The sequence below is a fragment of the Balaenoptera ricei genome, chromosome 10 (genome assembly GCF_028023285.1).
Source record: "Balaenoptera ricei isolate mBalRic1 chromosome 10, mBalRic1.hap2, whole genome shotgun sequence".
In the NCBI taxonomy this organism is placed as follows: Eukaryota; Metazoa; Chordata; class Mammalia; order Artiodactyla; family Balaenopteridae; genus Balaenoptera; species Balaenoptera ricei.
This window is the reverse complement of record NC_082648.1, coordinates 101,409,501-101,432,224: the sequence shown is the minus strand read 5'-3', so window position 1 is coordinate 101,432,224 and position 22,724 is coordinate 101,409,501. Positions and strand designations below refer to the sequence as shown.

The 22,724-nt window shown below is 49.1% G+C and overlaps 1 protein-coding gene across 1 annotated transcript in view; it reads right to left on the bottom strand.

Moving 5' to 3' along the window:
• Positions 1 to 459: 459 nt before the first annotated feature.
• The window catches only part of SAMM50 (SAMM50 sorting and assembly machinery component), a 31,190-nt gene continuing 8,925 nt past the window's right edge, over positions 460 to 22,724 (bottom strand). Inside the window, exons 5-15 of the mRNA XM_059937121.1 lie at positions 21,996 to 22,102; positions 21,378 to 21,508; positions 21,054 to 21,141; positions 18,535 to 18,663; positions 17,962 to 18,033; positions 17,079 to 17,165; positions 14,458 to 14,528; positions 11,459 to 11,526; positions 6,933 to 7,079; positions 6,105 to 6,246; positions 460 to 668 (exon numbers count right to left, since the gene is read on the bottom strand). Of these exons, the coding sequence (XP_059793104.1) occupies positions 623 to 668; positions 6,105 to 6,246; positions 6,933 to 7,079; positions 11,459 to 11,526; positions 14,458 to 14,528; positions 17,079 to 17,165; positions 17,962 to 18,033; positions 18,535 to 18,663; positions 21,054 to 21,141; positions 21,378 to 21,508; positions 21,996 to 22,102 (1,088 nt within the window). The 3' untranslated portion in view covers positions 460 to 622. The remainder of the gene's footprint in view (positions 669 to 6,104; positions 6,247 to 6,932; positions 7,080 to 11,458; positions 11,527 to 14,457; positions 14,529 to 17,078; positions 17,166 to 17,961; positions 18,034 to 18,534; positions 18,664 to 21,053; positions 21,142 to 21,377; positions 21,509 to 21,995; positions 22,103 to 22,724) is intronic.

The window sequence follows — 22,724 nt, the reverse complement described above, 5'->3', positions numbered from 1 at the left end:
TGGTGCTTTGTTACAGCAGCGACAGGGAGCTGATTCACGCGTCTTTATAAATGGTGCTGCTGTTCCCTCCAGAGAACATGCCTCCCTCTCTGCCTCTCCGTCCATGATGTTACACGTGGTTCCTTCTTGCAGGGCGCTCACACACACGGAGATGACCCTGCGACTGCAGCTCCCGCCGATGCGGGCCCCTCGGCATCAGCCGGCTTCGAGCCACAGCACACACGCCCCCCAGCGGTGGGCCTGCGTCTCCTCCGAGCTCTGCCGTTCACTCTGACTCACGGGAACGAACACTGAGACCCGAAGAGTGCGGGATGAGGAAGAATCGGGAGACATCTGATGTCCCTCCCCCCGGCGGGGCACACGTGAAAGAACGCGCGGCGACTTGACCTGGTCCTCAGGAAGAGCCGGCGTGGGGCACGCTGGCTGTGGAAAGCAAATCACATCCATAGCGCACCTGAGTATTTGTCTTTAAAATTTATTGACATGGTTTCCCACAAGGACTGCATTCAAAGAATCACATGAAACGTGTTTATCTGGAGAGAAAGTGTGTGGCACCGAGTGACTCACTGCTGCCCGAGTCCCAGAGCTGCTGCTGGAGGGGACACAGGATGCTTTGCATCAGCTACAGGAACCTTATCCCAGCTCCAAACTGGACGCCATCACAGATCCTAAAAAAAAAAGGTTTTTGGTTTTTTTTGGTTTTTTTTTTAAGGCAGGAAATCAACACTGTGGTCTGCTCTGCTCACCCTGCCATTTGCACAATTCCAGAAACGTGCACGTCTCAGAAGCAATGCCTGGGCGGCCCTGCCTCTCGGGAGGCCCAGGCTCTTCCTGCCCGCCTCTCACCTCTTTCCTCCCTCCCGGCTACCCGGCTTCACCAGCTGTCCCCGGCCACTCCCTCCTTTGCTGGTTTAAGAACCAGCCTTTGGAAGATGGAAAAGGGAACAAAATGGAGACACGAATCCCCCTTCCCTGCTCCCTTCTCTACTCCTCTCTGTTTCCCCCCAATCCTGACCCAACCGGCAACTAGACAAGAGAAGGACTGAGAGAGAAATATTCATGAAAACAAAACTCCTGGGGCGGGAAGAAAAGCTTCGTGTTTATTTCGGAGGCTACCAGAGAAGAGGCACCTTCTGCACAGCGCAGAGCAGACAGGTGATCAGAGACGTGGCCGTGGAAGGGCCCCTGGCAAAACACAGGACACAGGGGGGACCAGGAGGGGGCGGGGCGGATGGCAGAACCCACAGCCCCAAAGGGTTTAACCTGACTGCCTCTTTAGAACCTGCTCCTTTCCCAGGAAAGGAAGGATGCAAAGAGGGCACGTGGGTTGCAACATCTGCTACCCGCTGACGCTGTGCAGGTTACATTCAGCGTGCTGCTCTCTCACCGGCTGACAGACCACTGAGCCCATTTTCAGACGGGCAAACGGGCTGGGCAGTGAGGAGATGGCTGCGGTCACGGCAGGAGCCTCAGAGCAGAACTCTGGACCCAAACGCAAGCGCGCCCGCGGGCCCTGCTGCCTCAGCTGCCTCGGAGGACGTCCCGCTGCAGGCCTTGCTGTTTCCATGACGTCCTGGTTCGAGCCCCGGCCGCACGCAGGGCGAGAATCACCGGCCGCAGCCCAGGCAGCCGTATTCCTGAGACTCCACAGTGATGCTGGTGCGCCACTAGGCCGAGAACCGCTCCCCCTGCGGCCCGCGCCGCGGAGGATGGACTCCCGTGCCGCCCACCCGCTGGCTGCGCTCAGGGGCAGGGCCAGTACTGCACTCGGGACAGAGGGCCTAACCCCGGGACCCGAACACCAGGAAGCACAAGCTTCCAGGGAAAAAACGTTCTGAATCCCACCCAGCAGCTGACGGTGCGTCTGTGGAACACAGCAGTTTTGCAAGTTCTGGAGAGTTTCCAGCAAAACTGGATAACGAGAACAGCCCCTTCATTCAGAGGAAAGCTAATGTTTCTATTGTCACAACACTTGTGCCGTCACCCAATCTCAGAACTTACAGCACCTGAAAACTGGCAGAAAGTTTTTCTTTTTCAGCGTGGGAATGAAATATCTGATTAATTGAGTCAATTAAGGGACTCAAGAGAGAGAATCTTAACTGTTGTCACTGACCTTCTGTGGGGTCAAGGGCGCTCATTAATCAACCATATCAGCAGAAGTCACCTGACCAGAAGGGACAGCTACAGTCTCCGTGTGACCCTGAGTAAACCTCACCACCGTCCTTAAAAGGCAAAGATCCACAGTCAGAACCATGACTGTGTTTGTACAACTTGGTTCTGCTCAGATCTAAACGAGGTGCCTTTACCTTTTATATCATTAGGTCCATAAAAGTAGTCCCTGCCTGCATTCGCTGTTTAGAAAAATGTCTGAAAATAGGCTTGATCAAGATCAAAATAAGTCAAGCCCTGGGTTTACACGATTCAGAAACAAGCAACCATTCCAATAAAGGCTCGTCTACTCCAACTGTAAACAGATTAAACCACTTTACAAGCACAGGTTTATGTTCAGAGACCATATAAACGTGTCACAGGAAAAACACCCACCACAAACATCCAAAACAGTGTCGCAGATGCCAGGTGCACAGAGACAGCCTCACCAAACGCCCATCTTCCTGTTCTGTGTCCCCTGTGCCTATATGTTTATAATCCAGTAGGTGCCCCAGAACAGGCCCCGAGTCTCGAGTCTCGCCCTCCAACCGGCAGTCTCGGGGCGGCCCAGCTGCGCCACTCCAGCACCACCCGGAGGCTCCCTGCCTGCACCCGGCCCGCCTCGGACTCGGCGCCAAGGGCTCATGATGAAGGCCACGCCAGGGTCCCCCAGCGTCAGGCGCCCATCCTCCCCCAGCCAGCCCCCAGGAACGCCAGGCGCCGGTCTAGCACAGGGAATTCAGCAGGGAACAGGCCGACGAGGGCCAGAACTCAGGGACCCTGGCGTGTGCCCGAAGGGAAAAGGCCAGAGAGGCTGGAAGGCAGAGACGGGTGGGGGACAAGCGTGACGGGAACTCAGGCCCCGCCTGCGTCAAGGGCCGCCCCGCGCCTCACTTCTGCGCCTGCGGAAGGGTAGAAGCTGGCGCCCACAGGCACTGCATGCCTGCACACCTTGGTTCCAGCTGCTCTGCAGCCTGGAGCTATCACCTCCCCCGGGAGGCCCTCCACGACCCCCTGCCTGGTCTTCCTCTGTTACTAACTGTGCGCCGCCCTCCCGGCCAGCTGCCTCAGTCACCAGCGCATTTCCAGGGACCACACTCGGTAAGACAGAGCATTCGCCGCCAGAGCGCAGAGACAACAGTGTCACACGTCACCTCCGGTATAAAACTCACCAAATATTTCAAAGCGGTTTCCATTTCTGTAAAGGTCTGAAAATCCTAATTACAGAGCGACTGCACTCACTGGGCGGGGGACCTATGGATGATGGCACACATGTAACTCCCCATCCTGCTAGCTGCTTAATTTTAGAAATGAAGATTAAACCCTGGCAAGATCACTCAAACGTCACGAAGTTCCAATTTTGATGACAAAACTTCAAACAGAGCCAGACGCTGCGTGACGGCGAGCCCCCTGCTCAGGGACGCTGCACACGAGAAGCACCTGCTGCAACCACCGTGACCCCAGAACAGAGCAGCCTGGGGGGCAGAGGAGCGTCCTTACGTTCCGGTCTTTAAATACCACCTGCACAGCATGCTTCCTCCTTTCAGAACCCACATTTGAAATTAATGGCTGAAACATATTTTCAAATTTAACCTGAAGAGAGAGAGCAGAGTGGAGTGGTGAACGCACCCACTCCACCCCCTGCAGAGATTCGGGGAGGCAGGTAGTCGAAGCCGGGCTCCCGAGAGCAGCACCCGGATTCCGGGAGCACAGCGACACCCAGTGGCCTCCGATGATGCTGCAGCCACGGGACGGCAGCGCCTTCCAGGCTGAAGGACCGGAGGCCCAGAGCCAGCAGGGCTTGCCCAGGTCACACAGCCAGGGACGGACAGGGCAGGGCTGGCCGCGCAGCCCACCGGCAGTGCAGCCCCCTCCAGACCCAAGCACATTACAGTTGGAGAAGCGCAGGCTTAGCCGGCTCTATCTGACCTCATCCCGGTGTTGGTGCAGGCCTATCACCGCACCTCTGCCGCTCCCTGCAAGGACTCAATCAGCAGCCGGCTGTTATGCCAGGGAGCCCCACGCCCATGCCTGTGGTGGGAACAAGGTTTTGCAGAAAGCAACCCGCAACATTAGCTTCATTTCCTGAAGCTACGATGTTATCTAATGCACAAAGCTTGCTCTAGGGAAGGTGCACATTTCCCCACATTTCACTATCCCTGAAATCAGGCCACATCATCCCATCTACGGCATGTCTCAAACACAGCCAGCCAGGTGGCGCACACAGTGCCACTGCGGATGGCGGGGGACACACACACACACACGGTTTGCTTCCTTTGTGAACAGCTGGCCAGGGCGAGTGTACCAGTAGCAGCAACAACACGAGAAACAACCAGCTTTGCTGACAACACGCTGGGTACTGCTCCACGAGCTGCGTGTGTGTTAATTCATTCAGTCCTCAAGCCTGCAAAGTAATCACTATCGTTAGCACCCATTCTACGGATGTGAAAACGGAGACCCAGAGAGGTTAAGTAACTCACCCCGGGCCACACAGCCACGGGGCAGCCAGGCTGGGCTCCGAGCCTGTGCAGCTGGGCTCCGGCGCACACTCAGCCGGAGCAGCTAGACGCTTCTCAGCTTTTGCGCTGTGCCGGGAAAAGGCAAGGCGTGGAGGGGAACTAACAGTCGTCAGAGCAGCAGACCCGTGAGGGCATGGGAAGGAAGGGCTCCAACATCACAGGGCGGCACGGCGGCCCCGGGCCAAGCCAGCCTTCCAGGGAGAGCGGAGGAGGGCAGACTCTCCTGAAGCGATGGCCACAGAGGGTCTGGATGACAGACACTGACGTGCACCTAAGAACAAAGCTTTGTTAAAAGCTTCCTAATGCGGCTTCCCTTCAAAACACCATCACCCACCACGCTGAAGCAGAAGACAGAGAGAGTAAGACTGGTAGAGTACTTCCTTAAACGAGGACAAACTACAACTTCACGCTGGAAGCCTGGCTGTGACTCAGCATCACAGCTGAATGTAGACAGAACACCGAGAAGACAAAAATACAGCCTAGAGTCCTGAAATGTATAGAAACACTAGGTTACCGGCGGAATGTCCGTGTCCCGCAGTCCTCACAAGCTGAAGCACTAAACGCCCACCCCCCAACCCTGCCATGTGACAGTATTTGGAGGTGGGACCTTGAGGAGGTAACTAAGTCACCTTAGATGAGGCAACTTAATTAAGATGGGGTCCTTGGTGGAACTGGTGTCCTTGTAAGAAGAGACACCAGAGAGCCTGCTCTCTGCCCCCTTCAGGTGAGAGCACAGTGAGAAGGCGCCGTCTGCAAGCCGGGAAGAGGGTCCTTGACCCGGAACCGAACCCGCCGGCACCCTGATCCTGGACTTTGCAGCCTCCGGACGGCGAGAGATGCAAGTCTGCTGTTTAAGCCCCGAGTCCATGGTATTATTTACATACTATCATGACAATACTTCTGGACTTCTTGAAATTTCTACAATGCATACCAAATAATTTAAGAAACAGAATTAATTTCTGTAGCTGTAATCGGCCTTATACCATATTCATCCACGAATATTCAGCAGATCTTGTTCAGTAAAATGACTGGTGGAGAAGGCCAGAAGGCAGGTCCTCTGCGGCGGAGCAGAGCTGCGCCCACCCAGCCTCCGGGCTCCCGGCCTGCAGAGTCCCCACCGGCAACACCTCATTCTGCTAGGGCAGGACCTGAAACGGCGGCCACCACCTCCAGCCAGGCCGCCAGAGGAGCTCCCTCTACCTGACGACACGTGCAAACAGCATAAGGTGGGGGGACGGGAACACATCACGGCCTTTCCTCCAACCTGTATGGAGAACCCCATGGACAAAAATCCCTGTGTTTTCATTCTTTTGCTAACTATTCAATTTCTCCTGAAGTCTTGAATCTTAAAGGCCGCTGGTGAAGTGATTAACTATGTCCAAAACAAAGTGACAAGACAGTGCCGTGTACCTGTGGAGAGAACCTCCCAGCACCTACCTGTCTCCGCCCTGCACGCCCATGGGGACGCAGTAGTTCAGCTCCAGCCGCGCGATGTTGCCCAGCCTGAGGACGATGCCGGCGCCGTAAGACCAGCGGATGCACTCAGCCAGCTTTCGAATGTGAGCTCTGGGGCCCTCCCCTGAAGAGAGAGAAGAGGAGGTGTGACCAATAGCACGTGGTCCCCCGCCCACGTTGTCCTTGGACAGCACTGGCTCTCCCTCTCTGTGTGGCCTCTGGTCATCTTTTAAGCCAGGCCTAGATACTCGAGGAGAATGCATGAAGTGAGATTAGGCCCAAACTCAAGACAGGGCTGGGGACCGTACTTCCTCACCGTCCCAGAAGAACACAGGTCCCCTCAGTTCTCTGGGCCTGGCACGTTCTGTTCCCTTTGCCTAGAATGGCATTTGCCCACCGCTGACTGCCCAGGAAGCCCTACTCCAAGCCTTGGTTTCCAGACACCTCCCCAAGCCGGGGACGTGTGTGCGCCTCGCCCGGCCCTGAGCTCCTAGGGGAGAGACCAGGTCTCACTCAGCTCTGTGGCCGTAACCACTGGCACAGACTCATTGCTCGAGAAACGTTTGCTAAACAGATAGGTTTCTCTTTGCAAGGCAGCATTCGATGACGATTCGTTATGCGTGTTCCAGCCATTCGACCAACAGCTTCACTCTGGGCACCGCATCAGGTGTTGCAGGTGTCTCAGGCAGGCACAGTGCCTACTCTTAGAGACGACGCAATCTAAATGCGACACAGACACCCACTCGTGTCCTGTGCTTTTAAACATAAGGTCAGCTGTGCCGAATGGTTGCTAAATAGTCCGAGTTTTACCATAGTTGAGGTTGCAGAGGTTTCCTGCGTTGAGGAAGAAGTGAGTTCTGAAGAGCTCTCCAAAGCCGCCCTGGCCCGGTCGGAAAGGTAACGGGGTGTAGAGGTGCAGGCCACCGGCCCAGTACGCTTCTCCGCCCAGGTAGTCTCCTAGTCAAGGAAGGAGTGCGGATCAAAACAAGGTCACAGGTTCAAAACCACACTGACGTCCCACCACATACACGAGCGAGGTGTGTGCTGTGAACACAACACACTCAGTGCCCGAGCTCTGTGAGCAGCTGCCCTTATAACTCCTGACGTTGTCGGCCTTGCTTAAATAATCTTTCTTCTTCTCCTGGTTTGTTTTATAATTTGCTTTAACTGGAAAAAAAAAAAAAAAGCTAATGTGTAATTTAGGAAAGAATGAAGCCAGTAATTTACCATATCTGTATAATGCTTGGAATAAAACAAGTAAACTCATGGAAATCACTTCTTCCACAACTGCAGATGACCAGATCATTGTCACTTGGCAAATGAAATGCATTATTCTGCAAAAATTTCAAGACCACAACATAGAGAGACCAAATGAAGAAAATGTCTCTGCAGTTTCTGGAAGTGGCCGGACATGCTATTAATCCAAAGGTACGCAGTGTCTGCCCCCCGCTGCACCAGGACGCTGTCTCAGCTCAGCATCTTCAGAGAAGAGGCTCATTTTTAAAGGTTCCTGACCACTTGGGTCTTGTTTTTTTGGGCAAAGGTTACTTTTTGCCAAAATTCAAGACTATCCACTGAGAGTATACATTTGCGTTATTTCTAAAAATGTCCCTACCATTTCAACTGTAAAGAGCCACAACATTAAAGCAACAACAAAAACCCCTGAAATGTTTATACTTTGTTACAAAATACTACTTGTAAAGTGCCTTAGTCCCCTTTAATACAAAATGACAGACCATGAAAAAGTAAAATATGGGCTGTCTCCAAGATTAACCTCAAGGAATGAACTGCCTATTCACTTAAAGGCTCCAGCATCTCCTCAACCGCTATTAATACTGAAGTTCTAGAGGAAACAAAGAACAGACTGAAAGCAGGAGGTCAACTGGGTTTGCTTCTCATTTCCCAGCAAGTGTTCCTTTCTTTTCTTAAATAACCTATTTTATTCTAATCATAAAAGTAATATACTCATTGTACAAAATGTGATAAATATATGTAAGTAGAAAAAAAGGAAATTCTCCTTTAATTTCTACCATTAAGAGATAACCAGCTAACATCTGGTGTTCTTTCATCCAGTGAATTATAATGAATAATTAAATAAGAAAACAAAATGTAAGTCATTTTATTTTTATACATTTCAGTCCTGATTTTTTTTTTAGTTTACTATATTATAAGCACTTTCCTTTAATACTTTATATTCTTTGAAAATGTGATTTTGATGCCTGAATAATCACATATATGTACCATAATATAATGATCTACCCCTTGACTACTGTCATGTTGGTGTTGAATTTCTTGATAGTGGACGTTAACCTGTGATGGGCTTCCTTGCACACACAGGTATTTTAAACCATCTTGAAGTATAATATACACATAGAAAAGTATACACATCCTAAGTGTACAGCACAGTGAATTTCCAGGCACAGAACACACCATATAATGAGCACCCAGACCAAGAAACAGACAAGTGCAGCCCCCCCGGAAGGCCCTGTTCTCCTTTCTAATCACTACCCACCACCCATGCCAAGTACAGCACTACCTGTCTACCCTGATCTATACCCGACAGTATAGATCACTTTACCCAGTCTCTGAACTCTGCACAGATGGAATCATACAGTATGCATCCTCTGGATCTGGCTTTTTTTTTTTTTTTTTTTTGGCATGTTTCTGAGGCCTGTTCATGCCACCCAGCCAGTGGCTCTAACTTGTTCATCCTCATTGCTGTATAATACTCCACAGTGTGAAGACACCACTGTTTAGTTGCCTGTTCTATTGCTGATGGGCATTTGGGTTTCCAGTTTTCAGTTTGGTTCTATTATCAATAGTCCTTGTGTATATATATGTTTTAGGCTCTTGATAAATACTGTCAAATTGCTTTCATGAAAAGTTACAGCAATTTACATTCTTGCTCATATAATCTTACCAATAGCCTTTTAATAGGTAATTAAATGAAATACCACAGTGTTTTAATTTTCAGGAAAATGGAAGACTCCAAAACTTTCATCTAGTCACTAAATAATACTTGTTATAGTGAAAAAGAAATTATATTACTTTTCAAAAAAAGAAAAAGACACACTAATAAAGCACTCTAAAAACAAATGAAAAGAAATAATTTATATTTTGTACAAAAATTTACGCCCAGAGCAATCACTATTTATAATAATATAAAGTGGAAACAACAAAGATGTTAAAAAAAGTTAAGAAAATCAGGATAGAATATTTTATAATGTCATAACATGAATCTACTTAAATGACGTTTTTGTAGTTTTTAATAACACGTGGAGATCCTCTGATATAATGTCAAGTACTGGAGAGAGTTCCAGAAACCGGAATTCTCACACATTGCTGGATAGAGTATGACTGAGACAAGCTTTCCTGAGACAATATAAAACCTTAAGGATATTCAAGGATACTCAAAATCCTTTGACCTAGCAATTCCACACCTAGAACTTTATATTATAAAGTAAAACTTATAGATGAGCACAAAGATTCAGTTACGTTATTCACTGATACACTGTTATATAAACGTAAGAAAAAAGAAAACAGTCTAAGTGTCTAAAACTTGGGATTTGGTTTAAAAAGATCGCAGTAAGGCAAGAAGATGAAATATGCAGCCATTAAAAATGATAAGGCTTTTATCTTTCTGATTCATTGCTGGTGGGAATGCAAAATGTTAGCTATTTTGGAAGACAGTCTGGCAGCTTCTTACAAAGCTAAACATAGTTTTACCATACAATCCAGCAATTACACTCCTTGGTATTTACCCAAATGAGTTGAAACCTTATGTCCAGATAAAAAACTGCACATAGATGTTTATATCAGCTTTACTCATAATTGCAAAAAATTGGATGTCCTGCAAGTAAGATGTCCTTCAATAGGTGAATGGATAAACACCCTGTGGTACAGCCATACAATGGAATATTATTTGGTGATAAAAAGATATGAGCAATCAAGCTATAAAAAGACACGGAGGACTCAATCACTATATTGTACACCTGAAACTAATATAATATTGTAAATCAACTACACTTTAATTAAAATATATGTGTACACATAAACAAAAATTTAAGAAGTACACTGACCAAAAAAAAAAAAAAAAAAAAGACCTGGAGGAAACTTAAAGGCATATTATTTAGTCAAAAAGGCCAGTCTGAAAAGGGCACGTACTGTATGATTCCAAGTATATGACATTTTGGAAAAGGCAAAACTATGGAGATAGTAAAGGTCAGTGGTTGCCAGTAATTGAGGGGGAGGAAGGGAGGGAGGAATGAATAGGTGGAGCATGGTGAATTTTTAGGGTGGTGAAACTATTCTGTAAAATACCGTAGTAGTAGATACATGCCATTATGCAACTGTCAAAACCCATGAAACTTTACAACACAAAGAGTGAACCCCACCGTGAACTACGGAATTTAGTTAGTAGTAACACATCAGTGTTGGCTCATCGATTGTGACAAGTGTCCCACACTAACGCGAGATGTTAATAATAAAGGATGCTACGGGCACATACAGTGAACTCTGTACTTTGTGTCCAATTTTTCTGCTAACCTAAAAGTGCTCTCAAAAATAAAGTCCATTAAACAGGGAATATAGTCAATATTTTATGAATCACTATGTTGTACACCTGAAACTTCTATAATATTGTAAATTGACTATACCTCAATAAATAAACAAACAAGCTTAATGTAAACTTGTGGAAAATTTGGAAAGTGCAGAAATGCATTTTAAAAGGCTTATCAAAATTATTCATAATTCCCATCACCCAGATAAAACCATAATTAATGTTTAGCTGTATTTTCTCTAAGTCTTTTTAAAAAAATGTATGTTTATTGTTTACTGTAATATTAAAGTTATTTTATATATATATATTAAAAAATTTTTTTAATAAAGTACATTAGTTTAAAAAAATTATAGTTTGTCAATCAGATGAAATAAGCCGCCATTAAAAATGATAAAGTACTTATTCCTATAAAAATCTATTCATATACTGTTACTGAGGGGTGGTAGGAGAAACAAGTTAGAACAGTTATGTAAACAACACACGTGCATGGATGTGCATGTTTAAACAAAAATGCTCACACACGTCAACTCTGGCCAATGGGATCACAAGTGACTGTCGTGTATCTTCTGCTTAGCTATCTTTTCTCATCTTCTACAGTTTCCTCAACAAACACCTTTCTGTGCCTGCTGTGTGGTGGATGCTGTGTTAGGTGCCAGTTCCACTGGTGAAACACGAGTATCTATTATTGCGGTGATTTAAACAAATACATGCGCTCAAAAATGAGAAGTAACCGTCATTTCGATTTTTTCAAGTTGGTGTGCTGTGGGGAACAACAGACCTTCGCTCTGTGGCCCAACGCTGTGCATGTTGAACCCTCGCACACTTGTGGGTCCCCCGAGGTAAAACCTGGAAGAGGATGCAGACGTCAGAGCAAAGCCGCTGGAGAAAGTCTCCATCGCACAACAAAAGTGCAAAAGGCGCACACTCGCTACTGGGTCGTCCACATCTCCACGTGGTGGAACATTTCAGGATTAGGAAGACGCAAGGGAGGTTGGTAAATTTCATAAAGACCCAAGCTTGTAATCTAACCTAAGACTATACATCTAAACAAACACGTCAAACTTCTGGGGACACAGGTGAGATACAAGGCACAAATAAAGACACTTGGGTGGACTGTCTGTTATAAAGGAATTATCTGAAGTCTATGAGAATTCATCACACAGCACCTTTTCAAAACAGCCTCCTACATGCTCACAATAATTAAGTTAAAAATTAAGTTAATTAAGTTTAAAAAAAAAGCAGGATACAAATTATATAATAGTATGATCTGAATTTTACAAATAGAGGAAAATAATACTAGAAGGAAATAGACCAAAATAGAATTATTGTTATCTTAAATTTTTTTTGTATTATTACAGTGATTTTTAATTAGAAAAAAAGTATATGTTAAAAAATTATTTAATGAATTCCTGTGTTCCTTAATGGACTGGGTTATCATACTCTTTTAAACTATATCTGAGTAAAACGAAAACAATGAATTAAAAAAAATATTAGAGGGACTTCCCTGGTGGCGCAGTGGTTAAGAATCCGCCTGCCAATGCAGGGGACACGGGTTTGATCCCTGGTCCAGGAAGATCCCACATGCCACAGAGCAACTAAGCCCGTGCGCCACAACTACTGAGCCTGCGCTCTAGAGCCCGCGTGCCACAGCTACTGAGCCTGCGAGCCACAACTACTGAAGCCCGCGTGCCTAGAGCCCGTGCTCCGCAACAAGAGAAGCCACCGCAGTGAGAAGCCTGCGCACCACAACGAAGAGGAGCCCCCGCTCGCCACAACTAGAGAAAGCCCACGCACAGCAACGAAGACCCAATGCAGCCAAAAAAAAAAGAAAAAATAGAAATCCCATCTACTTGCTATAAAATCTAACAGCTTCTTAGAACCCGATTTTAGACCACGGTAATTACTAAATAATGAATTAAAATGACCAGAGAAGCTGTGTATGGTCTTTCCAACACGGCTGTCATGGAAGCCACACCAGCTGACGCCCCCAGCCTCTCACTAACCTGCGGTGCCACAAATGTCCCACGTCTAAGCACAAAGGGAACAGGGCACTGTTTTTCTCATTGTCCCGCTGGATAAAAGCCTTTATGAATTTATTCATTTGAACTTGAGTTTAAAAGTCTATAAATGTATCTTTACTATCTGGGATTTCTAAGCAAAGCCTTTCTGAATACCTCATTAACATTAATTATAGAAACAAAGAGCAAGGTCCCTTTATTATATTTTTAAATGATAAATCACACACATTCTTTTGAAAGAATTAAAATGATCCAGGAAACACAAACAGTGAAAAGGCTCTTCCCCTCCCTACTGTCCACCGTGTCCCAATCTCCAGAAGTGATTACTGTCACTGGTTTGATGGTTGACTTCCAGACCCCTGGTGTTACCTGCAAACACACACGTGCACACAGAAGCTTTGCCCCTGATCAGAGAGCAAGCAACTCAACATACTTCCATGCAAATTTTAACTTAGGGACACCTATCTCATCCTTTTTAATGATTACACAGTCCCTTTAGAATGGTTGTGTTTGAATTTAATCATTTCCCTACAGGGAGTTTTAGAATTTTTGCTATTCTCAATAATGCTCCCGATGGACACCCTTGTACATAAATCTTTGTACTCTTATGAATGTATTTCTGTACATTAGATTCACGGAGGTGAAACTGTTAAGTCTCAGAGTTTAGAAGCTAAAACTTTTTCTACTCCCAAACTGCCATCCAAAAAGGCTGAACTAGGTTAAGCTAAAACAACAGTTTAACTAATGCAAGATTAAAGAAAGAGTTCCTTGACCCCAAGACAACTGTGAGTATTTCTACTAATAGCAACTAATAATAGGCAACAAATACAACTTCACCCTCTGCTGGCAGGAGCAGAAGCTACTCCTAAAAAAGCAGCTTTTCTGAAAAGCAGGCTCCAGCAATATTCTTTGTGAGCCTTAAAAACATTCATATTCTTTTGAGACAGTAAATCCACATTGAGGAATCTGTCCTCAGAAAATAAAACGAACACAAATTATTCACAAAGCTACGTATATGCAAATAACGAAATATCAAAATGCTGCTTATGAAAAATTTCCCATGACTTGGTGAATGATTTACTCTATAATTTTTAAAAAGCAGGGAGGACACAAAATTGTATGCAAAATACAGTATCTCAACACTTGAATACAGATGTGTACATAAATTTATATGTATACACGCTCACACAAATACACACCCGCAAAAATACTGGCTGACAGGAAATACAGCTGACTCGAACAACACGGGTTTGATCACGTAGCTCCACCTACGGGTGGGTACCCTGCAACAGCAGCCGCCACAGCGCTACCCGCCAGGGGCTGGCTGACTCTGGCCGTGGAGGGAGCGTGGATACGGAGGGCCGACTACAAACGCCGCTGGGATTAGCCCTCAGGTTGTTCAACAGTCGACCGTAGTCCCAAGTGTCAACTCCGCTTATCAATGAGCAGGATTCCTTCACTTCCTTAAATGTTTCTCTGTTTTTATTTCTGTCACATGTATGAACTGTATTCTTTCATACTCAAAGAGAATACAAAATTTTTAGTATAATAAACTATCTCTCTGCCCCAAAAGCGAAAAATATTAAGTATGAGGTATGCTGGGTATTTTGAAATGAGCTTAAACATAAAAACTAAATTAAAATTTGAAATATTTGCTTTCCTAAATAGTTAAACTTCTCTAAAATATCTTCTAAGAAACCAAGCAGAAAGATCCAAAGGAAACCATGTGCAAACCACCCATTCATTTATTATTACTTACCGATCAGCAATACTTGACGGTTTATCACCAGTGGGTACCAACACTCCACCCCAGAGAGATGCTGAAAACACCTATTGAAATATAAACAAACAACCGTTTTCTTCCAGCGTTTCTTTCCTTCCAACGAGCATTAGCAGACAGGAAACACCCTGAGTTCTGGTCATGCCCAGTGCCTGCAGCATGCAGAGCTCTGGGTCGGGGCACAAGGGCTGCAGAAGGAGAACATCTGGCTCCTGCAGGGGAAGAACTACAGCTCGAAGTGTTTTGTGGATACTTTTGTAACTGGCAACTTCAAATTTCGAATAAAGACATACTATACATAAGCCAAAAACAAGCCCAAACCCTAAGCAGGGCCTGGCTTCCGCTCCGACACAGGGCAGCTCCCTCCTCTCCGAGAAGCCAAGCCCAGTGGGACAAGCCATGGCCTGAAGGGGGAGACCAGGGCCCTGGACAAGGGATTCTGCATCCACCCAGGCCTCTCTGGCTCGGCCTCAAAACCTAAGAGGACTGAGGGCGCACAGCATCCCAGGAGAAGGAAGGTAGCGGGTGCAAGGCTGACACATTTAAGAAATGCAAAGAGACATACTTCCAGTCCAACCCTCGGGGACGGAGCCCTGCGTCTAACAGGTCAGGGGCAGGGACCTAACCCTCGGTCAGGGATGCAATCTTCACGCCCACGTAGTCCATGCGCAGAACTGACCCAGGGATGCCTTAAACCACAGCGAGGCCCTCGGGGCTCCCGACCCCAGGCCTCCGCCGTGGCCCCCGCCTGCCCACCTCTCCTGCGCACCCCCACGCCTCTGCCCACCTTGTCCTCTCTCGGACGTGCCAAGTCCCACGTCCTGCAAAGCTGCTCAGATGTCTCTTTTTTAGAAGCTTCCGTAGGAAGGATTACAGACGAAAACTGGGACAGAGTGGGCAGAGCAGGCCAAACGAACACTCTATTCTGAGAAATTCAAGTCTTTGTTCAACAGCGTGACAGACGCTGCGGAACAAAACGAGGCGCCAGGGCCCCACGCGCTCTCGAGCAGCTCCCCTCGCGACCAGGAGCTCCCGGTGCTCCCGGCACACCGCCCTCCTCCCCCGCCTAGCGGTCCCAACCTAAGGAGGGGCAACTAGGAGAACTGATTCCCCACCTGAGACAAGCCCACCGGGCCTCGTGTCCCACTGACCTCGGTGACCACGAGAGCCCAAGGCCCCCAGGCACCCCCAGCACCTAGACCTCTCCACTTGCTCCCTCTAGCACCAGCCCCCCCAAGTCTTCAGTGCCAGCAGGACCTACGAACCGGCCCCCTCGCCCTCTCCTGCCCTTCCTCCCCTCCTCACCCAGCTGAAATTCCACGGTCGGTCACTAGAACTCACCGACTTGTCTTCAGCTCAGCTGGCAGCACCCCGGGCCTGGTCAGCCCGCCCTGCTCCCTCAGCTGTGTCTGGGCGACCGGCTGTTGGGGAGACGCCACCGAGGGTGGAGGGCTCACCTTAAGTCGCTCTAGGTGCTATGGCCTCATCAAAGACGCCTCCCCTGGCCCTCTAAGATAAGGCAGCACCCCCATGGCGGCCTTCTGTCCCTTAACTCTGTTGGATCGTTCTTCACGTCACCTGTCAACCCCTGCCAAACTGCATATAAACCTATTTGCTTGTAGGTCTTCCTTCACTAGCATGTAAGAACGGGAACTGTGTTTATTTACTGAGGTATTCTTAGTGCCCAGACAGTGCCTGGGAGCCAGTATGTGTGGGAAGGCGGGAGCGGTGGGTGGGTGCATGGACGGGGGGAAAGGAGGCTGAGAAAGAGAAACCGAGGCGTGGAAGGAGAAGCAGTCATAATGGAGTCAACAATGGCGGACAGCGTGCCATGGAGGGAGCACACAAGGGGACCAGGAGGAGCTCGCTGAACTGAGCAAGAAGCCCCTGGCAGCCTCCGGAAGAGCAGTGGCAGGGGAAAGGCAGGAACCGAATCTGAAGTGCACTGAGTCCAGGACTGACCAGCAGCAGTGATAAATGATTCTAAAACGAGACGCATGTCCCACTTCATTAAAATGCACTCCCGGCCCCCAGGGTCTAAGGAGGCAGGGGGGGCGTGGAGAGCTGTCCCTCAGTCGCCCGGGCGCTGGGAAGACTGGAGAGTAAGCACGGTGTCCCCCAGCCTGGGGCTCCACTGCCTCAGCCAGAATCCAGTCACTCACTCCTCAGGTCCTGAGGGAATCAGGAGGAACTAAACCACACTGGGTAACACAGAAACTCCTGGAGGCACCCAGAGCCCTGACAACCTAGCAAAACAAGGTGAAGACGCAGAATTTCTCTGGAAGTCACATCAGGAGGCAAAGGAAGCGGCAGCCCTGTCCTCCAGACACATCTGCTTGACGGCCCTGAGCGGATAAGTGGGGAAGGGGCTCTTTTACGTAAAATGACTGACAGGTGAGTTGTAAAGGGACTGCACATCACTTCTCCCCAGGGGAGCTTCAAGTCTGGCTAAACTGAAAAGATCAAGTGCTTGACTTTCAACCATCAGTGTTCTGACTTCCTCTTTAGTGCTTTAGATATTCGGGAACTGAGACCTTCTAATAAGATTCCAAAAACAAGAGATAAAAACACAGGTGACAATATTCTGGCGAGATACTCACTGAATCAAGTATGAGTTGCTTATTCAACTGAAGCTCAAAATCTTCTTTTATGAAGCTCACATCCCCTCCGGTGTAGCCTGCCAGCTCCTGTGGGCGAGGATCCTCAGGTCACAGGGAGCCAACAGACTTGTTACAGAGGTTTCTAAACAGCGTCACTGCGGTTAAGTCTGCTGTTTTGTATGTTTAGAAAGGCAACACACCACTTCTGTCCCCTAGAAGCTACGTCCTAGTTGTTCTGGATGGTACCAGGGGCCTGACAGAGGTACACAATCACCAAACAACTGAGTAACCGCAGAGAATGTTATTCCTTACATGTGAGAGTAAAACACTGGCAACATCAACATTTCATTATAGAGCTTGCTAAGGATGATACGGCTTGTTTGGCCTAATCAGTGTTTGGGGGAAAAAAAAAATCAGCCCACCTTTTACCATTTGGCACATTTCCTATGAAAATCTGATTTCTAGCTGCTCCTCTGACACTGAGATCAGGCAAACAGAGCGTCGGAGCCCCGCTTCTCCCCAAGGTCACCTGCCGGGCCCTGCCGGCGTGTGAGTTACAACCCCTGCCTTGGGTGTTCTTCAAGGGTCACCAGGGAAATCACTCCCATCAAATCACAACTTTCCTCCTGGCCTAGTAAGTGACACCATCAAAGAGGCCGGAACCTTATCCTGACTCTGCGCTCTGTGAAGGCAAAGCCTGAGCTACAGGGAGCAAATCCAGGGCTAGGAACCCCGAGGGGGACGGACACCCTTGCAAGCCATTCTTGAAGGACTTTCACAATGAGAGGAAAATGTCAGTTTTAAAAACGTGACTACCCTTGCATGATGCCCTCTCCCTCCAGGGTCACGGAGCCTGCAGAGGTCACAGGGGAAGGAATACTACCTGGTTAACCTTCAGCAAAGCACCTCTTCTCGGTAAGATGGAAGGGTTCCGAGAGTCGATGACCATCGCGTGCTGAAAGAAATGCGGAGCGGGGGCGTCTGCGCTTCAAACAGGCCTCTGACACGACACCAGACACCCACTGGGCACTAACTGTATGCCAGGCACTGTGCTGAGCACTCCATAACTCTTCTGCCGCTTAATCTTTACGGAAACCCCACGTTACGTGTGAGGGACCTGGGAGAGTCGGGGAAACAAGTCACATCCATTGGGTGGGCAATTCCAACCCCATCACCGGCTTCGTTCTCTCAGGGAGCTCGACACCCTGACCAAAGTCAACTCAGCCAGCTCCCAACTAAAATGCCACAGTCAGCTCTTACGCACACCACTGCCCGTTACCTCTGATGTTACTTAGAAAAAATGACATGAGGTTGTGTCCAGAAATTCAAAGTGACCAGGGGGCACCATTTTAGTCACCCAAACTGTGACGCTTCTCCATCCCTCCCGATGGAGGCGAAGGCTCTTCTCCCAACTTACGGCACGGCTGCATCAAAGTATCTACACATCTGCCCTTACCGAGAGAGATGACTTCAGCGAGTGCCCGCTCTCTTTTCGGACGGCAAAGGACACTGTCCTGGCAAGGCAGCCCAGCTCTCGCCACACGCCCTCCCACTTGACAGTGTGGCTGGTCTTCCAAATGGGAAACTGCAGGCAAACACAGGAAACCATCAGCCTTCCGTGCTGTGCGGACAGGGGGCCGTCCCAAATCAGGTCCTGGGATGGGGCATCACTAAATGGACGGACTAAAAGCTAACACACAGTGTTTTTAATGATGGATGGGAGACCGGAAGAGACGAAGGGAAGCTGGGGAAGGAGGGAACAGAGCAGGCAGGCAGGAGGGAGGAGGGGAGAAAGCCATGGCCGCAATCAAAGGGAAAAACTGTACGAGGGGCAGGGCTGTGCTCTGGGTGAGGAGACGGGGTCGCCCGTCTGAAAGCCGCACGCAGCTTTGTAACTGACTGGTTTCTTTTCCAGTCTAAGACCATCGGACACACACCCCGCCGGCTGTCTGCAGCCAGGAGGGACGACCCAGATGACCCACATCAGCCCCTGGAGAAGAGCCAGGAGACAAGGTTACACGTGAGCGAAGAGCTTCCTCCCTGCAGCCAGAGGCCTGAGCCAAGTGAACGCTGGGGTCCGGGCAAGTGGGACCTGCCTCTTGGCCTGACCCTCTTCCCTCGAAGCCAAGCCAGCCTGTCTTGGATTTCCGTCTTACAGAGACACGCCCAGGTGGGTTTTGAGCAGCGAGTGGCGTAGCTTGGTGGCCTCGGGAAGGACAACAGTGATGCAGCCCTTACAGGGGAGCCCGGTCACGTCACAGGCCCCACACGGAGTCCCACACTGGCCATTCTCGGGGCACTCAGGCCCAGACAGCCCACGTGGCTTCCACGGTGACAACGTGGGGCCACTACCTCAGCACGATTCCTCGTGAAGTCACCGCGAGGCACCGGGCCAGGCCCTGGGGAGGCAGACGGTGGGAGGGCAGGCCTGCCCAGCCGCCTTTTCTGCACTGAGGGCCCCGAGATTCAGCTACTTTCCCAATGCCTGCGGGAGGGGGAGAGCTGACCTAAAGCCTTCCTCCCTCCCTTATAAGGCGGCTCTTAACGGGAGAAACACTACTGCTCAGGGGAGACACATCTGTGTCTCTGGATTCCCGGCAGGAGGACGAGGCAGGGCCCAGATGACGCCGCTGGGCTTGTGTAGCGAGCACCTACTTGGTGCAGACCCCGAGGACACACACGAGGAGGATGCGGTCCTCTCCTCCGCAGCCTCTGCTCTCAACGGCAGGGCTGCAGCTGCAGGAGCTCCAGCCCTTGCGTCCCTTTGCCTGCCCTCCCTCACGGCCTATTCCAACACTCTGACGTCCTGCATCTCTATCCCGTGTGGACAAACAAGGTGTTTCTACTCTCCTGAGGATCTGCTCTGTAAAAAAGGCTTAAAAGAAAGAGATAAAAGGGGACTCGGGAGAGAAAGGTGGGGAGAAACCTCCCACCCTGTTGGTAGCCTCCGCGTCCTGCGGGAGGGCAGGGCTGGAGAGAAGAGTGTCTGCCAGGGTGTCGGCTGCCGCGTCCCCAGCACTGGGCAGGAGGGTCTGAGGGCAACTCCCTGCACATGGAGAAGGGCGGCCACACCGAGGTGAGAATGGACGTGCGTCTCCATGCTGAGCTGCGCCCTCCTGGCTACCTCGGAGCACTCAGAGTTTTCATGACTTTGGGCTGCAAGGGTAAGAAGCATGAGGGGCTGATGCGTCTCAAGTGCCCACAGGGGGCCGAGCGCACAGCAGGAGGCAAGCCTGGGCAGGGACCTGGGACTCCCAGACCACAGTCACGGGGCGGGGGCGACGAGGGGCGTGCTGAGACAGCTTCCTGGGCCCCGTTCCTGGTGATGCTCACTCAGCAGGTCACTCGGGACCACGAATTTGCGGGTGAGCCCGAGGCTGCTGGTCTGAAGACTTGGGGCACTACTGTTATATGGGATTGCGTCTCAAGGTCTTTCCTCGTTAACAAAAGCCTACAACAGGTCGGGAGGAATAAGGATGAGCTAGAAAGGAAGGAAAAAAAGAGCAGCGCTCATCGTAAAGCCAAGAAACAGTCAAACGACAGTAATTCCACGCGCTGCATCCTGCTAGACGTCAACTAACTGTAAACCAATGATGAAAGCATCCAGCAACCTGAAGTAACTTTCACTGGCTGTCAGGTTTCGATCTTAGCAGGTACAAGGAAGGACAAAGAGATGGTGTCCCAGGAAGTCAGAAGCAGGGAAGAAATCTGACCGGGTCAAAGGAGCTGCCACCATGGAGATTAGCCACTCTCTGGCCCCGGCACGTGCACCTGGCTAGTGAAGAGGTGCCCGGCCGGCAGGGCAGAGGACAGAGGGCGACCCCAGCAGCAGTGCCTGAGGCTCCGAGCATCAGACCACACAGTGGCTGCGCGCGCCTGGCCCCGCCCCCGCTTGCCGTCTTTGGGAATCAATCAATCAACAGACTCCTTGGTCCCACTCAAGTGTCCGAAGGGAAGGACTAAAAAGCTACTTACGCTGTACTCGGCTGATAATCCTCTGTCTGTCTCCCGGAGTGAGCTCCAAGGGAACTGTCCCGTAACTTTATATAAGTTTACAGAGAAACTAGGAGACAATGGGACAGAGCTTTACAAGCTGAAACAGTGATTATAACTTGTACACATTTAAATCAACAGATTTAAAAATATACTTCAGGGGTTCATCTTCATGAGGAAATCTACTGGCTTGTTGTAACACTGTAGAAGGGTCAGCTGATTTGCAAAGTTTCTTTTCACAAACAAGCCACCTATTTTAACTTTTAAACAAGGCCACTGAACTCAATGATCTGTTGGGCTTCCTACTTTCTTTCGAAGTTTCCAGGCTGTGGTTTGAAGAAGGACAGGCCATACGAAGTTTCTTTTGTTCCATAGGAAAACTGAAAAGTCACCTTTTCTGCACGGCCTAGAAGATTAGGGAGTTTGAGGCCAAGTACCTAGGAGGAAAAAAAAAATAGCAGGGGTTTAAATGGAAGGAATGATAACTGTTTAGAAAGACTGTGTGAGCTAAGGGACTCACTCAAAAACAGAACAAAAATGTAGATGCGGGTCTGCCTTTCATTTGTGATTGCTCTTCTTCCTTCAAGCTTGCCTCTGCTGAGTGCACACACCTAGTGAATTCTAGAAGGCTACACCTGCTAACTGTGAAGCTCAGAGAAATCAACTCTATGGGTTTGGAGTTTAGGGGAATTTCAACAGGAAACTATTAATATAAACATGTGATATCCCCACATCATTCCCAAACAATCCACATTTATACCATAGCATGTTATAATCAACTCTAAGAAGATTAATGAGAACCACGGGATAGTTTACAAATAAAGATTGAGGGGCATGAAAGAGTTCCGAGACTACCATCAGTCATGTTTTCAAAGCTCACAATTGAAAGTTCCACTGTTAGGAAGGGAAAAACCTGTATCTCACCATGCTGCCTTCGTTGTTCCCAACCATGGTGTTATAACTGCCCGTTAATCTCCTTAATTCAGTTACTTCAAAGGTAACGTCTAACCCGTTGGGAAGCGCATTGTCACCTAATAAGTGAAAAAGATGAAACAATTAAGACAGCTCAAGTATGCAGTTTTATGTTTGGTCCCACTGCTGTAAATGACAAAACGCTTGGGTTTAAAGCCCAAGAACACGCCCACACAAAATCCCATTACACCTCGATGCCAAAAACCTGGGTCTGGTTTCCGTGGTGGAAGATACCAAAAACGGACTTTGCTGCAAGGAATAAGCAGCAGCAGCATTACTTAAACACACGTTAGTTACATTATTTGCCAAACGTACTTGTTCCCCTACTAGTGAGGTCCTTGAGAATACCTGGGGCCTCAATTCAGCTGACATTAAAACGTGGAATTCTTGTGACAAGAGGGGCTCTAGGAACCCTGGTGGAGAAGCAACAAGTCGACACAGATGGAGGAGGTGGATCTTTCTGTCCTTCCTCCAGCCGGGGGCGTGGTGCCTGAGTTCAGTGCAGCTACCCTTCAGCCACTGCGGGCCCTGGGGGGCAGGGGAGCAGGGCTGAGTGCTGCAGGGGCCTGGGCGCCCCTCAGAAAGGTCGGGGCTGACCCTGCGACCCTGGCTGGACACCAGCCGCATCTGGGAGCTGTCAGACTCACAGACGCCCAGGCACTGGCTCCCAAACACTCAGAT